The sequence below is a fragment of the Astyanax mexicanus genome, chromosome 2 (genome assembly GCF_023375975.1).
Source record: "Astyanax mexicanus isolate ESR-SI-001 chromosome 2, AstMex3_surface, whole genome shotgun sequence".
In the NCBI taxonomy this organism is placed as follows: Eukaryota; Metazoa; Chordata; class Actinopteri; order Characiformes; family Acestrorhamphidae; genus Astyanax; species Astyanax mexicanus.
The window spans coordinates 58,138,272-58,164,465 of record NC_064409.1 but is presented as its reverse complement, the minus strand read 5'-3'; the positions used below and the strand labels follow the sequence as shown (position 1 = coordinate 58,164,465).

The 26,194-nt window shown below is 36.7% G+C and overlaps 1 protein-coding gene across 2 annotated transcripts; it reads right to left on the bottom strand.

The window, feature by feature from the left end:
- On the bottom strand, window positions 1–20,868 carry pkp3a (plakophilin 3a). 2 transcript variants are annotated; one of them, XM_007228238.4, is made up of 13 exons: window positions 20,759–20,868; window positions 13,886–13,986; window positions 11,868–12,757; window positions 10,350–10,473; window positions 9,978–10,182; window positions 8,311–8,485; window positions 7,728–7,845; window positions 6,596–6,760; window positions 6,305–6,487; window positions 5,974–6,127; window positions 4,463–4,658; window positions 4,215–4,302; window positions 1–2,174 (listed from the first exon to the last, which is right to left on the bottom strand). In XM_007228238.4, exons 2-13 carry the CDS (start codon window positions 13,964–13,966, stop codon window positions 2,133–2,135), a joined length of 2,421 nt encoding a protein of 806 aa, XP_007228300.3. In that variant the 5' UTR covers window positions 13,967–13,986; window positions 20,759–20,868; the 3' UTR covers window positions 1–2,132. The 2 variants fall into 2 exon arrangements, with proteins under 2 accessions (XP_007228300.3, XP_007228299.3); XM_007228237.4 differs by lacking the exon at window positions 20,759–20,868 and adding an exon at window positions 18,183–18,574.
- Between the last annotated feature and the right edge of the window lie 5,326 nt (window positions 20,869–26,194).

The window sequence follows — 26,194 nt, the reverse complement described above, 5'->3', positions numbered from 1 at the left end:
TGAATAAAACTTCCCTTTATTCATTTTATTTTAACATGGCACTTATGACACTTGAGAATGTTGTACAGTTAAGTGTTAAGTAGATAAGACAGGGATAATGACAGCTATTACTGAATAATTTTAGTAAACGGGCAGTGTATGAATTTTGCTTTGCAGAAATAACCAATACAACAAGAACACCATGAGATCACTTTCATTCATAACATCAAAAATATGTTTTTGTCATAATTAGAATAAGGTAGGGTCAAGCATACACAACCAAGTTAAATTTACACACCTACACCAATCAGCATGAATCAAACACTCAGTACACACAATAACTAGAATAAGAGAACTTTAAACATAAAAATACCCATTTTTATGTTTATTGTTCTACTATAGTAATATGATCTGTATTATCACTTGGAAATGTAAGAAGTATCTGAAAACAAAGTTGTATTTTGGCAAGTCAGACATTTTTTTACATTATCACTGTCCAAAAAAACTGCTTTTTTATATACTTAGAAACAAATTCTCAAAAATAAAACCTCTTAATGTTAACTTACATAAGAAATTAAGGACATGTTTGCCTTCTTATATAACCTTACTGCTTTGGACAGTGAAAATATAGCTTTAGTGCTTTGTAATGCAGCAAAGAGCAACATTTACATTCAGACATTCAAATGGACTTACGGATTCTTACCATATTAGGTCCTCATAAAATACTATGAAAATATAGAACATAGCTCTTCAGTTCAACTCTGCTAGCAGGCACAAGTATATGATTTTATACTCTATTTTATAAGTAAGGCTAAAGATAAGAAAAAAAAAACAAGCTATTTAAAACAAAAAAGCACCAACATCAATCCAACAAAGCAGTTCAGAAAAATAACATGCTAAAAGTTTCTCTGTTGTATCTGAATGAGTATAATATGTAGATAATATATTGTACATCATGTAGAAAAATGGAACACACTTTCACTCTGCATTTAAAGATCTATTCTGTTATATCAATACCCTTTTCATATCTGTGCAGTATATGCAATATATTGCACTCGTTTCTCACATTCATTACCGATAAACCCCAAAGCCCTCTTTCCCACATCTTGGGATGTAAAAAAAACTAATATTTATACACAAAAAAATTTACAGGATAGAAATTTAGAAAAATGAACTCATTGGCTCCATCTGGCCCAGTCTGTATTACTGTAAAAATCCAGTATTTTGGATAGTAAAAGTCAAAATCCAGTAAAAATCCAGGCTGGATGCTGCTGAGGGTGCTGTGCAAAAGTCCCTGAAGATGATAATGAATTGAGGTCGATGCAAATTCTGCTAAGGTGCAATCTTTATCCAAAAAGTCAAGAGTCATCTGCAAATGATTTGTTTATCTCCACTGTTGGTCTTGACCATAGACTGTATATAGCTGGACAGAGCATCGTCTCTTAAAAGTGAAGCCACCACAGGTCGGGCGCCCCCTGCTGTTCGGCTGCAGAAAGCTGTGTAACTCCACCCATTCCCATAGGTTTCAATGGCAAAACAGACAACTTTCAATCACGTTTTTTTCTAATATACTGTAATTCTACCTCCATTATTTAAATGCAACAGCTAGTGTAACCTCTGCTTATATTGTCAAATTTTTATATCCACACAGAATTCGGTTTTTAAAACTTTATTCGGCTCTATTAAAAAAGGTGTGGTTATGGTAAAAGGGCTGCTTATGGGCGGGACCAATAACCGCTCCGCTCCGCCCCGCTCTGCAGTCTGTGACTGCGAGGCAGCCCTCAGGGGCGGGGTTATTTAAATGAGTAGGCGGTCTCTCCACAGCCTTTCTCCCTCCTCTGGTCTCTACTGCGCAGACTCGGGTCTCTGAATCGCCAAAATGGCGAAAGATTTTGGCTTCATTTTCATTGAATGAATGGGAACGGCAATACGGCGTCCATCTTTATATACAGTCTATGGTCTTGACGTGCGTTGTTTCCGTATTCTGCGGCAGGTTGTGTTGAGCTGGGCAAATGGCAGACGGTGGAACACAGCTGAACAACAGTCAGTCAGCTGAAGTGTTCTGAAGTGTTCTTCTTTTATCATGTCACTCATTATTTACAGCACTGTCCACATACTACATGTAGTTACACTCTCACAGTCTTTGTTTACATCTACATGGTCATGTCTGCAAAGTCCTGTCGCTGGAATCCTTTCTACAAAACGCAAAACAGAAAGGCCTCATGAGCAACAGCAAACAGAGAACAGGAAATGCAAATATGCAGCATTGTGCAGCCATGATAACATATCATATGACTGTGATTAGACATCAAGCTATGAAGATCACACTGCCCGAGCTGAGGCTAATAAACGAATAGTTGCTAACACACACAGACACAGCACAAAATGGTGTCCATAAAAACAAACTGTAGCTGGAAAATATTATCAGAAGTGAAAGAGGAATAAACAATAAAAACATAGATACAAGATTTAGTTCTGACAGTGATTACATGCTTTGTCTTTCACTAAATGATAATGGAACTGAGTAAAAGCATTAGCAAAACACTGACAACTGCTCCATTTCTGTTTCACGGAATCAAAGCTGGGTTTGTAAAATGGAGGCGAACTGCGGTGTGTCGGGACATGCTCATGAGGAAATCACCTGACAGATCTTCAGAATGACTCCACCCTAGCCAACCGTATGCCAGCAAGCCCTGCGTATGTGGTGTGTGAGTGTTTGCGTGTGTATCTGTATATGTGTGTGTATCCTTTTTTAAACCAGTCGTTTCAAACCTGGAAAACGGCTGCAGGGCAGGGTGGAGAGCATGGCTCAAACATGATGTACCGTAACCCGAGGCACATAGTCCCTCAGCAAACACGTTAATGCACAATATTGAGGGAGGAGTTATCTGTGTTGACGGTTACACTTTTGCAGCTTGCTTTTCAAAATGACTAAAAGCTCTACAGCACGCACGTTTTCAGTAGCACAACCCAGTTCCACGAAAGCAGCAAACGAGAGTTAGGAACGACACAAAAAAAATCTCCACCCACCATCTTGAAAACATTTGATGGTATCTGTTTAAAAGCCCATAGCAGGCCTTTTGTACTGTTTTAATAGGTATTTGTTGCGGTTTTAAATGTGTTTTACAGCAAACTGTGTTTATTTGGGCGATTATGTAACTATATTAGCAGATAATATTAGCATTCGTAGGGAATGGTAATTGAGAGAGTTTTTTTAACTGATGTTTTTATATTTATAGTTACAGATTTCCCAATTCTGTAATTTGCCTTTTTTATGTATCAGTATGTGAGCTGTGCACCAAAGCTCTAAAACACTTTACTGATATTAGCCAGGCACTCACCATTAACAGCTTTAAAAAGCAACTACATCATTTATTTATTTTGCTGTTTTTTGGTGATATATTTAGATTTTTTTTGTGCCTTATTTCTATCTGTTTTATATCTATTTATTAATATAGTTTTCGTTACTTGTTTTCTATTAGATTTTTTTTTTAATGAAATGTTATATTTGTTTATATACTTTTTTGTTTTGTTGTTTTCATTTTTTTATATTATGTTGTGAAGCTCTTTGTGTTGAATTCTATGTATGAAAATTGCTGGGTAAAGTTAGGTACAAAGCTATACACACACAACAACTAAGCTATACACACACAACAAAATGTGCTACCATACTTAACTATATAAATTAATACAAATAATAAATTATATAAAACTTTCATTAATAATGGTATCTACAGGACAGATATAGTGTTATGTGCAGAGGCCAAGAAAAAGTGCAGAATTAATGCGGAGTTAAGAGCTACTGAAAGATGAGTTCTCAGTCAGCTGTTCACCATTTTGCTGCCAGAACTGAGAAAAGTCTAGTTTGCTCTTTGTAATGGATGGTGGGTGAAGCTAAGCTATACTTAAAGCTTAAATGACTTTTGGTACAGACCATGGTTTTGACCATCAGGGAGTGAGGTCTTGTGGTCCATTTTTTGCTTTGTAGACCAGTGTCAGGGTTTTAAAATCTAATTTTACTCACTTGAAAATGATGCACACTCAAGCAAATTTAATGCATTTTCTTTCTGAGCACATTAAAACTAGAAGAAAAAACTACACTGCAATACACTGTAGACCCTATGACACTAATGTTTAGCAAATTTCTGTTCAAATAATGGCGCTAAATTATGCAATAATAATCTCAGTTTCTGTTCAAGGAAGGGTTAAGGAAGTAATGTTAATACATCAATTACCTTCTTGTAGTCTTTGTGTAGTTTTTTATACTGGAACATATTGCAGAGGACTGTGGATGCTGCTTTGGCTGCCTTCACTTTCGCAGGACTAAAGAGACCAAAACTGTGTTAGTAAACAAGTCTGCAGAGAATGCTTTGTAAAGAATGATTTGAATGCTAAGACCACAGGGTACCTAAGTGTGGATATTATGCTATGACTCAACAGCAGATGCTTTACATGACGAGTCATATGTCTTCTGCGCTCTTACCTGTTATCATTAGAGTTCTTGATGCCCGCCAGCTTGGGAAGGCCATCAAAGTAAGTGATGTCCCGTGCTGCCACCTCACTGCAGGTCACAAGGTTGTTGAGTGCACCGCAGATGTTTACGACTACATCGGCCGAGGGCTCCTTCTGGAAGCCGTCTGCTGGCAGTTTGGACACCAGGTTACTCACCACCTTGGTGGCTAAACGAGGACAGACAGGAAATAGTGTTATTTTACAATGAAGCACACTGGATGTCAATATTTCTCAAATAATTATAACCTGTTTTTGATTAAATTTTAATAGTGATTGATTTTTCTTTTTTTTTTTTACATCATTTACACATTTACATATTTTTTAAGATGAATTACTCAATATGTTAACACAGTTATTAAAACTAAAATTAAACACAGGGTCTTGTGTCATGACTAGGACTATGTTTGGAAGAAATTAGGCATCAGTATGAATTTGGATATAATATAGGACAATATACTTACAGTGTCTAAAAAACATATTTATATTCATTAGCTTCATCTAGCTATTCATTACGAAATTAGGCAAACATATAGAAGTCCACTTCATGCCTTTCAGATGAAACTTAATGCTATTAAAAGCTGTTACAGAGCATTCATCATCGGGTTTTATTATTTTATTATTTTTATGTGTAAAATGTCTAGTAGTGGTAAGAATTTTGGGATTTTATATTTGAGTAATGATTCTAGTCTTTATTTATATTTTGTACAAAGATTTACTTTATATGTAGGGCTTCTATACCGGCTATTTTGAAGCAATACTCCAGAGTTTATTTGGTTGAGGAACATATGGATACAGTTCTTTTTGAATATTCTGATTGGATAATTTTGGGAGGTGGACAATTCATTTTCCCAGGCAGCCATATGATACAATGAAACTGTTCTGGAGAGGCGGAGCAAACAGATTGATCTTGATTTGTCTCAATATTATTTTATCTCTTTAAAAATGCTATTATGTGGCTTTGAAGTTGTTACTGGTACAATGTTGCAATTAGGCAATGAAAATGTGAAACAGGCATGGGGAAAAAACATCAATATTATACCATTCACAAACAATTGTAAAGAAAATGTTTATTTCTAGTAAAAACACAATTAAATTAATTAAATACAAAGTACTGTTGCAATTATTCCATTTGCTGTTTTTCAGTACTATCTTGTTCATTAAGAGAAATGTAGTGTTTTGGGCTTACACAAGTGCAGTAAAATCTGGTTCAGTTTCTGAGGTGGATATGAGAAGGACCAGGTATGGAAGGGCAAAGGGCCATATTATGGTCTGTACAATGCCTGGTCTTGTCTGCAGCTAAGCTCCATACTTTAAATACTAACAGTAACTGGACAGATACTGTGTGGTTTGTGAAGCATTAAGCAATATATTTTTAAAAGAATGGGATACGTTCATTGTTTATACTCACAGGTATGATATGATTAAACGTGAAATTAAACATTTCTTTATTTAATGCAGCTCTCCTTTACAATAAACACTTACCCATGTCATTCTTGTCCCTGGCATGACGAGACAGGTTCCTGAGGAAGCCAGTGAGGGATCGCAGCTCTAGATCACTGTTTGTCCTGAGGTGATCTAGAACCACAGGCAGCATGCGCTCCTGTTCTAAGGCCACACGGCTCAGGATGGACGCCCACTGTGTGTGTGAGAAGGGTGCATGGGTTAACTATAAGCTGCCAGAAATGCTAAATACAAGACAATCTACATGCCCATAATGCCAGTCTATGTCATGTCTGCTTTTTTGAGTCTATGACACATGTCTGCATAGCAAACGCCCCCACAAGACACAATAAAGATAGGGAAGTGAACTTACCCGTTTGTCCCCAGCTGTAATGTTCTGCAGGGCTCCGGCAGCTGCCTCTCGGGTGATGGTGTTCACTTCACACCGCTGCAGGACTTTGTTATACAGCTCTACCACCTTCGGATGCCACAGCCACTCAATGCCCTTTGGTACTCGAGCCACCTCCGTAAACGTTGTCAGGTCCTTATCTTGTCTCTGAGGTTCAGGAAGGAAAGCAATTAATCAAGCAGCACATCATAGGCAAATCTAAAATAAGAAAAGTGAGTATTCCAGTGTAAGGGAAAAGAGTGAGGTGCTCCTTACGTCTTTGGCTTTCTTGCTCTGAGGAGTGAAGCAGCCGATAGCCTCTCCTTTGGATGAAGCCTGGGCTCGTGTGGGACCCTCCAAACGCATGAGTGCTGAGGGGGGAATCTCGCTGTACAGCTGATAAGACAGGTTTCGCAATACACACACACAATTCTCCACTCCCTGCCACAGGAACAGAGAGAGAAAGAGACGATTAATGTTTATTCATTCATACAGTGAATATCCTCTGGCAATTTTAAACATATTAATGATTTATTTGGAAATGGCCAATTTAAGAATTAAATACTTTTTTTATAATTTACTGTTCAAGTATTTAAGGATTCAAGGATATTGTATTGAATTCTTCAATCCTTGATAGGTAAATTTTAACAACAGTTAAATTATAAATTGGCCATTTCCAAATAAATAATTAATATCATTATTTGTTAACCTGATTGAATATTTTTTTTAGAGAAGGAGATATGATTTATTGCATTAAAATGAGAACATTTCAAAAAGCAGGCAGGTAATCATTATTTACCATTTTTGAAACTTGGAACAGTAACTCTTCTGCTCAACCCACACAGGATAAAATAGCCTTCTGCCCTTAAAACTGACTGAACATTTTGAAAAACAATTCTTACAGATTAGCTGTTAATAAAAAACTAGATAGTGTAGAGTGTCAGGCCTTTTACATATATTTTAGTATTTTTAGCAATACTAATACTAATATTTTTTTCTTCTACTTTTCCATTGATTTAATGATTATGTTTTAGAGATCAGTATTGTAAAACAAGGATTATGCAGAAAAAAATACATTTTCATTATTAAACTAATTTATTTGGTAGCACACAATAAAACATCACATTAACACAACATATATTAATATTATTATTTTGCCTCTTTTGGCAAGAACAGCATGGATTAATAATTAATCATTCTTATTCAAAGCACAGTTTCTCTTTTTTAGCTCAGTGTTATTACGTTCTACACAAAGTAATATGTAATGTTTTAAACTGCCTCCAGCTCCAGATAACAAATAAAAAAACAACACCTACATGCTGCACTGAAACCTTGGTGAGCTTGTGGGAATGTATTTGGTGAAGATAGGCAGGATATAGAGAGTTGGTTACATGTTTGTAGAACTGACCTTGTCCTCTACACTGCTTTCATCCAGAGACCTCTGAATGTATCCCACCAGAGCATCCACCAGACCATGAGTCTCTCTCATCTGCTGTCGGGTTTTCTCATTTATTGAGCTCAGATTCCTGTAAAAAAAAAAAAAGGTTAACACAACTCTACACATGTCCATTTTTATGCAATCCTGACTTTTATTGCTATAAGTATACTCATCGGTATAAATAGATGTTACAGAGAAGAACAAAATTATAAACATTGTAGGAAATGATACTATTTATTTAAATGTTAAAAAGCCTTAAAATGTTGCATTTGCCAAAGTAATTGCACATTTAATTATTATTTATTTTAATGTTACATACGTAAATTTAGAAAATATACAGGAATTGTGTCCAAAATGTACAGATTTACTTATTCCTTATTTAAATGAACAAAAGGTACTGTTTCTTTAAAAGAATGAGTCCATATTTGCACCTCTTGTCAGAGGGTGAGAATAACACCTTGGTAAATGTCACAAGGTTTCATGAACTTTTATTATCCGTTATTATCATTTTATAGCCAAGAATTTTTTTACATATGAGAATGTGGGAATGCACCTGAGGCATCCAGTGGTGTTGAAGAAGATATCTGCCTCTGAAGGAGTGTGTTCAATGATCTCTCTCTCTCCTGTGCCAGAGAGAGGAATGAGTACCTCCTCAGTCAGTTTAGGAAGGGTCTCCCTCGCCAACTTTTCCTTCAGGTTATCCTTAGAGGAGAGATTCCACAGAATTCCTATTGTAAAAAGAAACAAACAAAATATTTAATTAAACCAATTTGTTTACGTTTTTTCGTCCAAATTAAATACACATGTTGAAAGCATTTTTAAGAGAGTAATAGGAAACTGAAAAGTTTGAAAATAAATAAATCTACATTTCTAACAACAATTAGAGCTGGGCAACATAGCATAAGTATTGTTATAACTATTTTATACTACAAAAAAAACATATTTGTAAAATTACACATGCTACACAGATTTCCAAGTGTGCAATGTAGGAAGTAGCATAACACCTTTAATAACACAATCCAGTGCAGTTTACTACAATTCTACATAACTTAGATAGTCTTTCTGCTGTGATTTCTTCTGTACAAATATTTCTCACAAGCATATCAAGATAAGATGAGTTTTATTTGAATCATATCATCCTGCCAATGTGTAAATATCTTTAAACATCTTCAAAATCTTGTTTACAAACCTAACACCTGGAAGGACCACTACCTGCAATCTCTGTATACACTCACTAAAATCTGTTGTGTGAGATCATTCTTTATCACACACAACTGTCTATTCTGCTCACTCGCAGAGAAACTCAAGTCTATGGCCTGACTGACTCATTGCGTGCTGTGAGTTCAGCGCGCAAGTCAAGACAACTCAACAGTCAACACTCCTTTACTGAAAGAGCACAGCCAACGCCCCAGAGAACACACACACACACATACACACCTGCATCGATTTTTTTTACTATTTAACTAAAAAAGAAAAAAAAAAAACATCATACATCAAGTTCTGACTTGTGTGGGGAAGTAACAGTAGCAGTGTGTATGAACTACAGCCTGAAACCTCAAGCCTTCCAGTCATGCCACTTCAAGCCTAAAGTCACTCACACAAAATCATAACCAGCCATGGCTACACGGACTGGACTATGATATCTAATCATGTGCCACTCCCTTGTAGGCTACGCTAGATTACAAAGTGCTTTTGTGTTGAGAACAATTTTAAAGGTTTTATAGCTGTTATCACACTGTCTTGTTCACCACACCCACTGCAGAGGTCCAGCCTCTGCAAACGCTGCTCAGATAGTGGGCCAAGCTCAAGGCCGGTTGTGTAATAGCAGTGCTTTATGGGACAGGTTGACAAACAAGAGACAGTACTATTCACATGTTCACACAGCGGCTGACTGATTTCTGCCCAATTTGCAAGTCTAAAATGAGCCGTATTTATTTTAATAATTTTGTTTACATGTAAAGATTGGTATCAGACAGTGGTTAATTTTGTGTTGTGTTTATACCCAGCCCATCAGATAATAGTGTTGTACTCTGTCATAAGTGTGTTTTTATATTAGAAGAGTTTTCCTTTAAAAAAAAATTAAGCAATCCCAATATTTTACATTGCTTAAAGTATAGAAATATGTTACAAAATATTGAATCATAACCCCTGTATCATGATTTGTATCATATCGCCAAGCCCTTTCCAATACACAGCCCTAGTTATGATAGTGGTGCTCACCAGTGATGTTCTTGTGGAGCTCATCATCTGGTTCTTTCAGGGCAACCATGAGCTGAGGAATTCCTCCAGCCTCAATGAGAGCCACTTTGTTTTCCATGTTCTCATAGATGAGATTCCTGGCTGCTCCGGTGGCGTAGCGCTGCACTTCCTCGCTCTCGCTGGTAAACAAGTGAACCAGAGGAACTATACCTTTCAGCTGATTCACCTAAAAGACAGAAAGGAAAGGACGATTAGAAGGGATTCACTTCAAGTAAATGTGTGCCATTGTATTTTAAATTGACCCATAACAAAAAAAACATGTATTTAATCATTTATAATGTAGACCAAAAAAGGCTAGTGTTGAAGCTTCATCACACCAACATTAGATCTTACCAGCTTCTTAGAATCGTTGTTGTGGTAGCACTCATGCTGGATATAGGCAGCTCCCAGAACCTGCGTTTCTACATCAGGGGAATCCAGATAGGAAACAGCAGTTGGCATGTCCAGAGTATTGATTCTGTACAATACAGAAAAAGAGACAGCAAAGGTTTAAACACTCCACATACACCTGCCACATACCAAATATATACATATATATGTGTAATTGATCAAGTATGAACTAGCACATACTATGACAACTCTTTCAAGTAACAGTTTCTTCAGGTTTCATTTTTCAAAAATAAAAGGACCAATTCAGACCCTTCTCTTTTCTCTTTTTCATTGTTTTATTGTTTGATTGCTAAGCTTTGTGAGAAGTGCATGTTTCCCCCAGGGTGTGTCAACTGTGAATCGGCTGGACTGGTTTGGGTGTGTTTCTCTCTTCACTTTTCACACACAGATACACACCAAGCACAGGGTTGGGCAACATCAAATAACTCCCTTATACAGCAGCTAGTCAAGGGAAAGTGATTTTGTAAAATGTATGACAAATGCATAAATAACCTGTTCAACAGATTTAAAGGTCAGTCATCCACTCACTGTGTTCTCACTGTCTTTTTGACCACAGCCTTCTTGTCACTATGCTATTTTTATTTATATATTCTTTTGGTTTAAAAAAATGCTGTTTTGATCTGAGATTCTGCGTTTTCATTTCGTCCAGAGAAAGCTTTAGGCTATATAAAAGTAGGGTGGTGGCCCTCTTTGAAGCATGCAGGGAAATTATATTTAAGTAGTAGAGACTGTTCTTTTCATTTGCTTTCATTCATTCAGTCATTTAGCTGAATGGTTTGCACAACTACAGTAGGATTACTTAAATAAACAAAGGCAATTTCTTTTTGGGACATTGTTTACAAACAGGGTTAGACATTCAAAATGTTTGACTCACATATATTATATTATATTATATTATATTATATCAACAACAGTTTAATTATAGTTTTGAATATTACTATTCTAATTTCGTATTTTTATTAATGTAAAAACAGTATACCCATTTGAGAAATAGGATTAAAGCCTTTCATATTTCAGTGTGTTTACTGATTTTATGCTCTGGTAACATTATCTTTGTATGCCACAATACCTTGTTTTATTTTTGGTTTAGTTTAGGCTTTTTCTTTGTGCAATTTTCACGTGAGTACATTCTGCATGGAACATAAAATTAAATACTGCAATTTTAAATCTGCAGATTTAAAAATAACTGCTTTTTCTATATTGTGAACACCAATAAAATATGTTAAACATGTAATGTCCTGGGATTAAATCTTGCATACCATATTACATTACAAGTTGAACAGTAATAATAATATGTGTATTAGTAAATATTAGGTTTTTCATAGGCTTTATCAGGATCTTGATATTCACATTCTTAAAGTCTTCTTAATAATTTGCTTTCCACCCATTTCCCAACATATCAAACCACTGAATAAATGTATGCATTGAAGGTGTTTCTGTTCAGTGTGTTGGGTGTCTCACCCGCTCAGGTTGCCCATGCTACCAGCCATATCCATGCCATCGAAGACATCCTTGCCTTTTCCAACACTGACAACACTCCTCATGGAGGCGGCGCGGGACAGCCTGCCCTGCTGCATCATGGCCAGGTTACCCTGAGAACTTCCACCAATCATAAAGCCCCCTCCTCCACCTCCTCCTTGGACACTCCCTGCGGACATGGAGTTGCGAACCTGGCGCTGGGTGATTCTGTTGATGGTGCGCTGCGAGGGGCCTTTGAAGGACTGGCGGACGTAGGAATCCTCTTCCACTGCTGCTCCTCCACCTCCACTGCGGGCCAGAGTGCCACTCAGGGAGCGTCTCATGGGGGGCAGCGTCATGGAGGTCTGAACAGCCCCAGAGCTGAAGCCATTGCTGGCTGCTGAATACACGGCTGGCCTTGGGTACGTAGATGCGTAGCCATTGCTCATGCCGTAGGATGCCTCCTGACGCATGTAGGCGGCATCGTGATCAGACACCAGGCTTCCCTCACTGCCGTCTTGTGTCATCCACGTCGTCACAGACTGCTGCTGAGGCAAAGACTGAATGCGAAAGGAGCGCAGAGAGGCAACATCAGGCTCTGGGCCTGCAGATCGACTTACAGGGCGATTTATCGTGGTAATCTGTTGGTGTTGAGACTGTCCGCCCTGGCTTGCGCCCTGGAATCCACCTTGGTATCCACCCTGGTATCCACCCTGGTATCCAGCTTGGTATCCAGCCTGGTACCCGCCGGAGCCCATGCCCATCATCATGCCATCGTCATGGCTATACATCATTCCTGCACCAGCCCCTCTGCTCATCTGAGATCTGCCGCCAAAATCCACAGCTGAGCGAGACGAGTAGCCACTGCTGGAGTTTGCAGGCATACGCTGAGCCTGGCCAAAAGTAAGAGTGAGTCAGGTCAAGCATACTGAAGTGGTAATACTAAAAATGCATCAGAACTCATTACAAACTAAAAGAACTTGACAACCGTACAATTTTTAATTGATAAAGTGCCTTTATTCTTATTCATACTAGTACACTGCAATCAATGTCTTAGTCAGAGCACAGGCTCAGCTATGCTATGTGACCCTGGAGTTGACAAGCTAAGGGCCTTGGTCAATGGCCCAACAGTGGCAGCTTACTGGTCCTGGATATTCAACCCACAACTTGGCCTCTGATCACTAACCCTGTGCTCTAACAACTATGCCTACTTTTTATAGCTGACACAGAATACCACATAGTAATTAATCACTAATAGTTGTATAATGATATATTTTTAGCTAAGATAAGATTTTCAACTATAAAACCTTTATTAAAGTCAAGAGGTCTAATCATTATGATCTGTTAAACAGAACTTTTCCCAAAGCCCCTCCCATCATTTAAGGAAAGCTGTGTGTATCGCATAACAAAAGCCCCACCCCTCCCACTACATTGTGACACAATACAGCTAGATGTGTAGTTTCGATCACTGATTGTTTGATCATTGTCATTGCCACAACAGATGCCAAATCAGAAACTGAAGAATATGATGACAATACAGTTTAAAATTCAGATTCTGAACATTTTTACACTGTGCTCAATTTACAGTCTGTTACCAGGTTAATAAGCCTTAAAACTTATAACTGCATATGTATAAGCTAATAAGTCTGGGGTTAAAAGGGTGGAACATACTGAACATGACTAATTTTACAAACACAGACGTTGCACTCAATCAAGACATAATTACTGAATGACTTACTGAATGCTCAGCAGTATGCTGGTATGTCATTTTGCCTAGAGCTGTCAAGCACTTGTGAAATATCACACTTGAACCACACACTATCATTCCTCTCCCACTGCTAACCTGTCTAGCTCATGAAGAGTTACATTACGTTTCCTTCTGAGAAAACAACTGTTATTTCAGAATTTCAGGAGGGTTTATGAGTTTAATTTACATAAAGTCATGTTTCTATTAGGACAATATCTCAGGTACAAACTACAAAGGCAAAAAAGTTCATAAATATTATCATCACAGTTCTCACCATCATTGGTCTGCTGGAGGTGGAATACATGTAGGACGACTTTGAGCTGAAGCCTGGATTGTAGGTCTGGTACTTTGTCATTGTAGAAGAACCACCAAATTCTACAAGTTAAGGAAACATACAAAGACATTAGTTATTACCATAATCTGGCCAGTTAGCTTAAAACACTTTAAATAATGCTATTATCACTCATTATGACATTGTTGCTATTATATTGTTTTATACTTATATTCTATTGTTTTCCCCCCTATTTCAATCAAAGAACTGGTCTGATGGGATTAAAACCATTAAAAAGCTTCATACCACATGAAGTACCATTATTTTAGTCTGAAAAGAGAATATGTTTTACAGTGTAGAAATCACCACAAGATTTACTTAATTAATGCCAAGTAGTAATCAAATTCTCAGCACATACAACAATTACGGCATACTAAACATGATACAAGGAATCATCCTCTTAGACAAGCCTGTCTGATCCAATTTGAGCATCAATTTTTTTTTCCCGCTGACAGTCAAATAAGCTTGATGTGAAAGTGGCCCATGTTCTCTCATATTGGCCTCAGCAGGGTTCATCACTTTGGTGATTTTAATTATATACTGCCGTTGGCTGATCTCCCCGCTAAACCAGTCCTGTCCAAGCGTTCCCACAGAAGCTACTGCAGGTTTTCACATGCAAGCGTTAGATCTAGAATATCTCAAGAGAGCATTTGGACTGCCATGAAATGTGAAACTGCTGTAGAGCAAGACAAAGGACTGTGTAATGTTTAATGGCAAATGATTATAGAAAAATCAGGACTGAGTTTAGATAAGTTAGATGGGCTCCTTTTTGATTTGTAGAGTGAGCAAATTTACAGAACTGATAAAAAAGACTACCAGAACCAAACCTGAACAAATACTGTTCAAATATGGCTGTCTGTTTCTAATGTAGCTGCTAAAAACTAAAAAGTGTAGTTGCAGATATTACTAAATAGGGCTTTATATGAAGGAAAGTTTAGAATAAGCAGGCAATATCACACAGTTTTCACTATAATGAAACATTTTTAAATGTTGGACAGTTAGCATAGACAGTTTATAGCAGAGCCAAACCACTGCATGCTAGCACATGATAGCTGTCTTGCTAAGCTAACATGAGCCCAAAATAAGTTTAGAATTCAGAAAATACATGATATAAAGCTTCACCATTCATTTTATGTGCGTGTGTAAGTGAATGTGTGTTTTATGTAGGGTGAGGTACAGGCTGGGTTGCTAATAACAGAGTGACAGACAGCAGCCGAGGGGAGAGGGGCAGAAAACCGGTCTGGTAGCTGCGAGACACTCCTACTGTCCCTGCCCAAAACACGTAGAAACAACTACACCCAACACACAAAGTTCCACCCCTATACCGCGCCTTCCTTTTCCCATGTCTTTTAAACAGAAATATATGCTGCTATTAGGACAATGCTAGTAATATTTTAGCATGTAGCATGTATCACAGTCAATTTGCAAAATGCTGGATTTATTTTAATTATCTACTTCCATTTTCACCTGCACAACCCATCTAGCTAGCTAAATGGTTTTCACACAGACAGTTTTCCTTCATTTCAAACACACGCATGGTATTTCACCTATGCGAGGCTCTCAAAGCTTTAAAAAAAACAACCACAATTTCAACATGACATGAGCTATGGGTTTTTTTTTCTGATGCAGGCTTTAAGCCAAGAAATGCGAGGCTGTTCTGACTTGTCAAGCTGAGCTCAGGAAGCCTGCAGGTCACAGCCTCTGCTCACCTCCTGCGACGGCTGAGGCTAGAGGAGGTTTAACCCTAACCCTAACCTGGAGTAGTTGCAGCAGCCTTTCATAAAAGAAGGAATTCCAGAGGTAACCATGTATGCTATTCACACACCTTGAACCATATTGTGCCTGAGGAGAACTGAACATCGCTTAGTGACAGAGAATAGCAAACACCATAAACTCTTTAAAGAAACTTTTTGTGCCATAGTAGAAACACTTTTTGTTCCTTTAAGAACATCCTTTAAGGCCCTTACCAACTCTTCTTAAGAAGAAGATTTTTCTTAAACCCATCTTAGCAGTTTTCTGATGACATTTACCAATATTCAGTGTCCACTTTTTTATTTAGATCTTGTTTCTGTTGTTTAAAAACACATAATTAGGATCAAGAATAAATGAAAGAAAAAGTCTTATGTTGATACTGATGAATGATTCCCAGTCGTTGTAAAAGAGATAAGTGTGAAGAAAGTTTAATTGCTGTAACAGTTCTTTACCAACTTAAAGGTTCTTCACACTTTCTATTACAAGCATGATACTTTATGGGACTAGAATTATTTGAACTATGCATAGCTTAGAAAGGACCTTTTGGGTATTGTATATACATTTTGTGGGTGTGGCCTTTGTTGGTAATGTGGCTGGAGGCGAAAGGTGTTGTGGATTGACAAACAGAATTACACATCAATTGTATATTCTTATAGAACAAGTTTACCATCCCGTGTGTTCAATGTTACATACTATTGTTGTTACTGTATTATGTAGTGAAACACTCTAATTACTGTTTGTTTACCTTGCATAAAACAAATCAATGATTATTGGACCAACAGTTCAACATTACTTAGAAAAGAATCCTGCATCAAACGTTGTGAAGGTTTAGCCCTTATTTCTGTAGCACGCTTACTCTGACACTGATTTATTCCACCTTTATTACTTTACCACCCAAATTACAGAGATATTTGAATGTGAAAGGTATTCTAAAATGAGGTTTGATTATAGTGGGATGTATACATTACACTAAGCGAACCTACAGAAGAAAACCCTACTTTGCTTAAGAGGTGCCTCAGAAATTGTAAATGACAGAGTTCTTCTGTCTGCCCTTCTATTGTGCTTCGCTAAGCACTTTGTCCGGCTCTCTCTCACAGTAGTTTTGTGTGGGTTGGGTCCTTTGAGAGTTTACAAAGAAACGTAACCCAATCACATGCAGTCAGAGAGCTTTCACTCACTTCCCTGCTCTCTCACTCTCTCTTTCTATACTTAAAATCACTAGTTCTAAAGCACCTAAGGGTAGAGAAGAACTCTGCCTGTTGCAACCTGTTAAACATTAATGCAGTATGTTTATTGTGTGAATGTGTGTGTGTGCACATGGAACACTACAGACAGACGGGTGTTCTTTGTAATTAAAGGGAGTGTATCAGTGTGTTCTTTTCAGCAAGTGACTGAAAGTGAAAGAAAATGATTATATAAATTTTGTAAAAATAGATAAGCTACCAGTTTCAAATTACACCAACAGCTTTCCATTGCATTGCAGATTAGATCTGGCTTTTCGGGAATTTGGGAAATACCCTGTTCCAGTAAAATATTGTTCAATAATGATGTTTCAATAAAGATGTTTTAGACATAGTCAGACATTTCGATATACATTACATGTAAAATTTGTCACTTAATGTTGTCTGACTACAAATCTGAATTTTGTGGAGAGAAATAAGAAATATATTGTGATATAAATGTTGGCCAGCCCTACCTCTAGTTAAAAGACACATTAATTGGAGGTGTCAATCACAATTTCATAGCTGTGTAACACCACTGCAGGTCTTTTAGTCACTATAAGACTATAGGACAGTCATTGGTTCAAACCAGTGTAGCCCAGTTAAGACTGTATGTATCCTAGTCAAACACAAATCACATAGTACTGCACTTCTCAAAAATAAATACCAATACACATAGCAGCCAATATGTTCACTGTCACACAAAAACTTTGCATCTTCATTTTTGGTCTCTTGTGACTTTCTGACATAAAATGAATCTGCCTGGTGTTCTTTACATTAAAAAAAAATACAATTTTATGATGAATAGACCAATACAACTGCTCCAAAATTACTTGGATTACAGGAGTTCAGGAGTTCTTCTCCTGAACACTTGCCATTTTGGAGATGCAGAAGTTTTGCCTGACATCTATGATATTGTAATAACACGCTTTAGGACTACAGACAACAGATTAACACATAGAATGCCTACAGCAGACTTCACCATATATGCACTACAGAACTAGACTTTTTAAATTACTCAAACACTATAAAACAGCACAGCCTACACACAGTGAGTGACTCAGACGAGTCCCTGCCAGGACGGATCCCTCACACAAAGAGAAATCTGAGCTGCCAACTGGCTGATAAACTACAAAGCACCATTTAAACCATGTAAACTAACGTGGTCTTAATGGAAAGAAGCAGCAGCACTAACATTGTCTTACTGGAAAACACTGGATTTTACACACCTCAGACACACACTCACACACTCAAACACACACACACACCTGAGGCCGCGTACTGCTGCGTGCCGCCGTTCTGCCGCGAGATCGTGTTGGTTCTCTCCGCGAGCTTCAGGGCCACCTGCTGCTGCACGCGCTTGGCTCGAGCCGCCTCATCCGAGAAAACACCGCCGCCGCCGCCGCCGCCGCCGCCGTTCCCCAGCTGGCTCTCGGGCGGCAGGGCGTACGTGCTCACGGTGGAGTTGGGCTGAAGAGCCGTGAAGAAGAGGCCCTCGGAAGCCGAGCTCATGGCCTGCATGTACAGTCAACAGCGAAAGGGACGAAACTGGACGCGCGCGGTCCGGACGGGCACGCTCGAGCTGGGAGTGTGGGGAGGATAAGGCGACGCGCGCGATCAGATGAAAGTTTGAGCTGAAAGCCTTAAAGAATCCAGCCACGGGTTCCTCAGGTTGAGGCGGTGGGAATGGGCGGGGCCTGGGTGAGTCATCACCTGTTACCTGAGACAGGTGAGCTCAGCACAGAACCAGACGGATTTCTGCCTGTGACTTTACGAAATAAACAATGATAAGCTGGTATGAATAACTGCTGTATAACACTGATTACTGCTATAGTCTGTGGAGCCATGTCTGAGGCAGTACTTCAAGTAGAAGTGGCATAAAATGTGACTCAAGAACAGTGACATACTCAAGTACGTCTATATATGGGGCTTTAAATCTGACATACAGGTTTGGAAAAAATAAGAGACCACTTCCATTTCTGAATAAGTTTATCTGATTTTGAACATTTATGTTTTATACAATAAACTACGGACAACATTTTCCCCAAATTTCAAATAAAAATATTAACATTTAGAACATTTATTTGCAGAAAATGAGAAATGGTCAAATTAACAAAAAGATGCAGAGCTTTCAGACCTCAAATAATGCAAAGAAAACAAGTTCTCATGCATCTGGGCATGTTCTCCACCAGTCTTACACACTGCTTTTGGATAATTTTATGCCACTCTTGTTGCAAAAAAATCGAGCAGTTCAGCTTGGTTGGATGGATTGTGATCACCCATTTTCCTCTTGATTATATTTCAGAGGTTTTTAATTGGGTAAAACCGAAGAAACTCATCGTTTTCAAGTGTATATTTTAATTCAATTTACTTTAAATAAAAAAAAACTTGAAATATTTCATACATAAAAAATTGACAAGTTTTTTTTTGTTTTAATCATGTAAGGTGATGAAATTTACTGGCAAAATAACTTACAATTTTAATATTTTAAAAATTAATATCCATACATTTTCAGAAAAAAAAATCTGATTCATAAAGTCAAATCTATCTGATTCAAAACGTAGAAATACAAATTTGTGAGATGATGTCTCTCTTTGATAGATTATATGGTGTGTCAGAGGTTACTCTGTCAGAGGAAAGTCTGGGAAGTCATGTTTCACATGTGGATTTGTATTTATGAGTTTTGCATCAAATAGATTTGAATTAATTCCAATATGATATCATTTTGTTATCTTAAAAATCTTATGTAATTATTTTGAAATGTATTATTTTTTCAACAGCAGATTACACCACCTCAAAAGTCTGGTAAAGTTTATTAAAATATTTAAAAAATAGAGATTCAAAGACTAGTTAATTGTAGATCTACAAGATTTGCTTGTCTGTTTACATTAACTTTTTTAGCCAGATGCCACTGTGCGTAATAATTGAAACTGGCTTCAATCAGCTTTTTATTTTAACCTCTGACATAATATTATTCTGGCAGTATTTTTTATATAATGCTTCAAAATGAGGAATGGTCAGTAGAAATGGTTTACATTGTTTGAAATAAAATCTTTTGCCATTGACTTCTATGAAAAGTGAAGAAAAAACATTCTACTGTGAAATGACCATTTTGGAATTACAAGGTTTTTGCGAGACAATGAAAGTGACATTTCACAATTGAATCTTTAACTAAATATATATCGGTCAAGCCCAAGTAACTATTATATTTTCATGTGAATAGTGAGTGCAGGAAATACGAGTGGCACATTGTCTAAACCATAATCATTTTAAAATCTCTGTGATCTATCAGGAAAGATACAAGGAAGAAAGAGACAGAAAGAGAAAGGATAGAAGAGGTGCATCATTCTTTAGTCATGGTGGGTGTGGCAGAATGTCTTTTCTGTCTCAGTTTACAGTGGTTGTTGTAGCTCCTGTTCCTAGTAACGGAAGTGTATTTAAATGAAGGATTCACATCTGTTCCAAGCTTGTTGCCTAATCATGTGCATGCTTGCAGTAGACATGTTTTCTGTACCATGGTAACCCAGTGATACCTATGTAACTCTAATGTATTCAAATCAAATCTGTATGCTTAGATTTAAATGCAGAAGTAAATCTGTGTGATAAATTGAATTTACATGTTAAATTCAGTAAATTCTTAGAATATTAGATCCATAACCCTATTGCAACGTATTGATAGGTCTAGATATGTATAATAATTCTGTCAAATGAGGATGATCTGGGATACTTATTTGCTAATGCAAGAAGATGCACAACAGTGTTTTAGAATTCTTAGAGTGAATCTAACAAAAATAAAATCCAGCAAATAATAATAAAGAATATTTGATGTAGTCTTTGTTCTCACCATGAAGTTGCAGTATTGAATCCGATGAAAATTAAGATCCACTCTTTGTCTGTGTTACGAGAAGGTCCTCTTCTAAAAGTTAGTTGATCTGAGAAAGATCTCAGGAGTGACCAAGTTATAAGCTATATCCAGCCCAGGCAACGCCCTGCTGGAGACAAAATGTCTTCATTTTAATTGTGAGTTAGAGAGAGAGAGATAAAGTGAGAGAAAGAAAGAGAGGGAGTAAGAGACAAGAGAGTGATGAGTCAAATGGGTGTGAAGTGAAAGGAGTGACAGTTACTAGGAGTGGCTGAGTGGTACCACCTGTTAAAATCAGCATCAGACATCACCTCTTCTTTTCCCTGGCACCATTTTAATGACAGTATCAAATCAGGTCTAATCAAACAGGTGTTAAAGGTGTGGGTAGCCACCACCTGCTGAGGAGTCAGATAAAAAGATGATTGATAGTGAATTTACATTTAAAGTGAGTGAGGTTCTGTTGTGCTTATTTAGCTGATGTTTTTCTGTATGAATGAACCATGGGGAAAAAGATGTTTTAGACATTTTACAATGAAAAGAATGAGCAGGATCATAGATATCAGGGACCTGTGTGTCAGTCTAAACTATGCCTGCAGGGAAAGAAGGGCCCTGCCTGCAAGGGAGTAGCCTATTTCGTATGGAACAGTGCACCACCCTAATCCACCTTAAGTCTTAGTCACATAAATTGACATTTCAATGAATATAACAGAAGTCTTCTCAAAAAAAGCCTGCTGAAGATTTTCAGTCCTGAAATATAGATGTAGGTTTGTTTGTTTGTGCAGTACAGATATGATTCTCCAGTGTATATTATGATGGCATTAGTTACCACATTATATCTATTTTTTTATATTTTCAATTATATAGATGATATATGTTTTTCTACCTTAAAATATATGATGAGGATTGTATTAACTTGTGGTCTATCCACATATAGCACACTGAAGTTCATCACAGCTGGTTTTATCATCATAATGGCAAATCTAAGCAAAATATGTATGGTAAGATCTCAGGTTGTTATGGTTAGCATTGTCTCAGATTAGCAAAGTTAGCAGCAGCAGTTGACAATAAGGCATTCTAAGCAGTATTTTGCACATTCAAATATCATGAAAGCATGTCCATTGATAGAAGTTGTACAGTACTGTGTGTTTAAAACACACCATTAGTTGATGAGTAGACTTGACAAATTTGTGTATTTTTTTTGTTCATTTTTATTAATTATTACAAACACTCTTGATAAGTAATTCTCTTATGCTTTTGTCAGCAAATTGTTCAGAAGCTGCCGTGTAGTATGAGCCCTAAACATTGATTAGGGTCTTTTAGGACAAGTTTTTTTTCTGTCATTCCAAGAACTGTACTGTACTCGATGATGAATTGCGTGAATAGGGTAGGAACCAAACCAGTTAGAAGTGTTTTTACAGGTTCAATGGGTGTGGTTAAGTCCTGTGATAACAGTGACAACTCAACATACTGCTTTATAAGTGGTTTTATTTTTCACTCTGAAAGAAGAGGTTGGCTTTTACTTAATTTAACTTTATTTTTTTCATGGGAAAGTTGAGCCCACAACTGCTACTCTCTCATAAGGAATGCAGTGTGAGATGTCGTAGGTAGGAGCCAAAATGCATTTTGGGATGTGTCACTTGCACTTGTCAGAGTGAATCACTTCTCTAATAAATGAAAAGATAATGAGTCATATTATCTTTTTGTAGCAAAGCTTACACAGTGGAAAAGCTACAGTGGTTTACGTATATATCATGTAAGAAGACGTTTGAATAATAGAGAATAATAGTGAGATTAGGTGATGGGTGTAGAATAAAGCTGCAATAGCATTTTTCTCATTTGAGCCCAATCATAGCAATTGTGTGCAGTTGTGTAAACAAATTAGCCATTAAGAAGCCAGCTGAAAATAAGTGAAAAAAGGTAATCAAAAAAGTTGATAACCTCTATTTATAAAAATAAATCACTCACAGAATGGGGACTTATGGAGGCCCAGTTATAAATATGAACCAAGAAATTACTTCTTAATTTTTAAATGGCTTCTTTTTAGCCTCTCCTTACTAGAACTGAAATGCATTTTTTGTTACTGTGCCTTTAAGAAATGTATAGCTAAACAGTCTCTGCTTCTGATTGGCTGCCTTATTTTGTGCTTTATTCAAATGCAGGTTGGGCAGGAACACCTCTGACACCTTAAGGTGTAGAATATTATTATTTCAACCCAATTACTCTTGCTTTCAACCAATAAAGAATGTGTGGACCTCAAATTCTGGATCTATACAAAGGCCTTAGTTGCCATGGTGTCACAAAAACAATAATAATGCAAAATGTGATGTTTTTACAGTTTGAATTCTGTTTATGGACCACATGGTCATGTGTGAGCATTATGTATTGAAACTCCTACAAGTGTTTACATTCAACATTAACTTAAATGAGGGCACTTAAGAGCACAACCATAGAACCAGTGATCAGATAACCAGGGGAATTTAACCTTTGGTCTTAGTGACATGAATGCTACTAAGTTCAGGATGTTGGTTCATCCTAAATGTATTAGATGGATAACAATCATTCCAGAGAACACAGCTGAAGTGTCTGAGTAGTGTTGACACATCCTATTGGAAATGTGATTCTTCTGACATTTTTGAATTTACACTGGTGATATTACTAAATAAGGTCTGAACATTGTAACACTTATGAAATAAGTTAGGTGTGATTTTTTTTCATTGACTTCCCTTCAAAGTTACGAACATTGTTAAAATATTTTTGTATTCCATTTTCCATATGCAACACAGAACATCCAAGGACATTACATGAACATATAAGATAAGTAATGACACAAGAAAAAAGTATGAAAACACTTAATAACACACAAAGTAAATAAAAAGAGAGCAATACTAAATAAAAATGGCACAGAATATAATTTTATAGTAAATAACAGAACAAAAACAAGCTAGGCCAATTTGGGAATCCAGTGTATTAAGGAAGATGACAGCATAGAGTCTGTATGATGTTTGTAGGGGTTGGTATGGAGAATTAAAATAGATAAAAGTGAAATGTATTCATTAGGGATACACTCTGTAATAAGATTAAGCCATTGAACACCATATTTAATGCGAAGGATAAATGTTTTTACTGGCCTTTAAGGTCAACTAACTGAAAAGTCTCTTGTGGCAGAATATAAAGAAAAATGTGCATTCTCCCCCTCTGCCCTGCTAACCTTGAAAGTAAAAGGATGTTGAATCAACTTTAATGTTTACATTTCTAATGCATTGAAACAATGTAGTTCTCAGACATGAATTGATTTATTTGTGCACATCAATTTTATGTTGTTTAAATTTTATAATTGTATATATATATATATTGTTTGTATTAAACTTTACTTACATTAAATATGTTTATATTGCTTATATTGTGTGTAGAAAGGGATGTTAAAATAATAATTGACACTATTCATATTTATTTCAGGGGTGCAACTATGCCTATAAACTTTGTGAGGTGGAACAGCCCCAACCAATCAAAATCTTTCATTAGTGTTGATTCAGTGATGGAATTTTAAGACTAACTGATTCCTATGATGCAATGTCAAATAAGGGTTGGTTAATGGTTGCTTTTCCATCACCACCCATAAAAGATATGCTTCTGATTGATATTAACTCTATATGTTAGCTATCTATGTCTTTGTTGAGACTCCACCCTGTACTTTGGAGGCTGTTGATGCCACCGACTGTTCTTTGTTTTTTTTTTTCTTCTTCACAATGTTTCTGTCATCAACCTCTGATATTTTCCTTGGCTAACCTGTTTCATCTCTAATTACCTGCACACCAGAGGTTGTTCTTTTTCAGGACATTCCAAATCTGCACTGTCTTTGGCCAGCACATTGCTATTGCTATTGTTTGATCAATGTTTATTTTATTTTCAGCTTTATTATATGCTGTTTCTCATATTGGCAGCTGTCTGATCTTCATTTTGCTTATCCTGTTCTAAACAAATGCAGTCTGCAGTGAAGCTCCTGACTCAAACAAAGAGAAACATTCAGAGCAATTAAAACCAACAACAATGTAAAGGAGCACAAGTGTGAAAATACTTGCCCAAAGGGACTAAAGAAGCTGTCAGCAATGCATTCATTAGAAGGTTGTCCATCTGTGTCAATGTTTAAAACAACTATAGATACACATGCATTATATTGAAGTCTCTTAAGATGAGTAGAAAAGTTTAAAGCCCCTTAAGTTAAGTAGAAAAGTAATCTATGTGACCTAATTACCGTAATCACTCAAGTAAATAACTCATTCCCACATTTTAGAGTCTAGACTTTAGTTTAGCTGAGGTAACAATTTATTAAATCGAGGGAATGCTTAATTGAATTAAGAATTAATTATTCAATAAAAAATGAAGCAAATTATTTATTATATTTATTATTTATTAAGCCAAGAGAATAAATAAATAAATCAATTAAACTGAGGAATTTATTTATTAATTGATAGAATGATTTATTAAATCATGGAACACTGATTACTTAAATACAATGATGATTAAACTGAGGGAACAACACTGATTAATGAAATTCAATAATTTATTAAATTGAGGGAACATCACTGATTAAAGAAATTCAATGATTCATTAAATTGACAGACTGATTTGTTGAAAGTATAGATTTATTAAATTAAGGGAACAACACTGATTAATGAAATCCAATGTTTTTATTAAATTGAGGGAACAACACTGATTAATGTAATTAAATAATATATTAAATTTATATACGAGTATCGTATATAAATGTTTTGTTAAATGTTGTTAAGGTTTAACTGAGAGTACTGCAGGTGTTACTGTATTGGTTTTGTACATCAGGTGCTCTAATGGAAAGCACTAAAAACCCTACTACCTCACTGGACTCTATTGCACACTGTGTAATAGAGGTAATTACTACCTCACTGGTCTTTTTTGCACACTTTTTGCACACTGCATAATTTGCACACTGTCTTGTTATTTATTATTCTTTGTCTGTATTGTGTTGTATTGTCTGTCTGCACTTTTGTACTGTTGCACTATTGTTCTGTCTACACTGTGTTTATGTGCACCATGGTCCCTGGAGGAACGTTGTTTCGTTTCACTGTGTACTCTTTAAATAGCTGAAATGACAATAAAAAACACTTTGACTTTGACTTAATGTTATAAATGTCTGGTGTGTGGCGGTGTGTGGTGCCCTCTAGTGGCTTTATCTCAGGAAACAGTTGAACGGTTTCAGCTGGTTTGTGTATTAGACTGGTGAAACTCCCGCTTTAATGATTAATAGTTTATTGTACTGATGTAATAACACGGTCAGGACTCTGGGTGACCCGCTGTATCTCTGTGTTTCAGCTTCAGTCTCTCCGCTACAGCGGGAGCATCATTTACTGTGAGAATAATAAAACCCGGGAGCGAATGAATGGA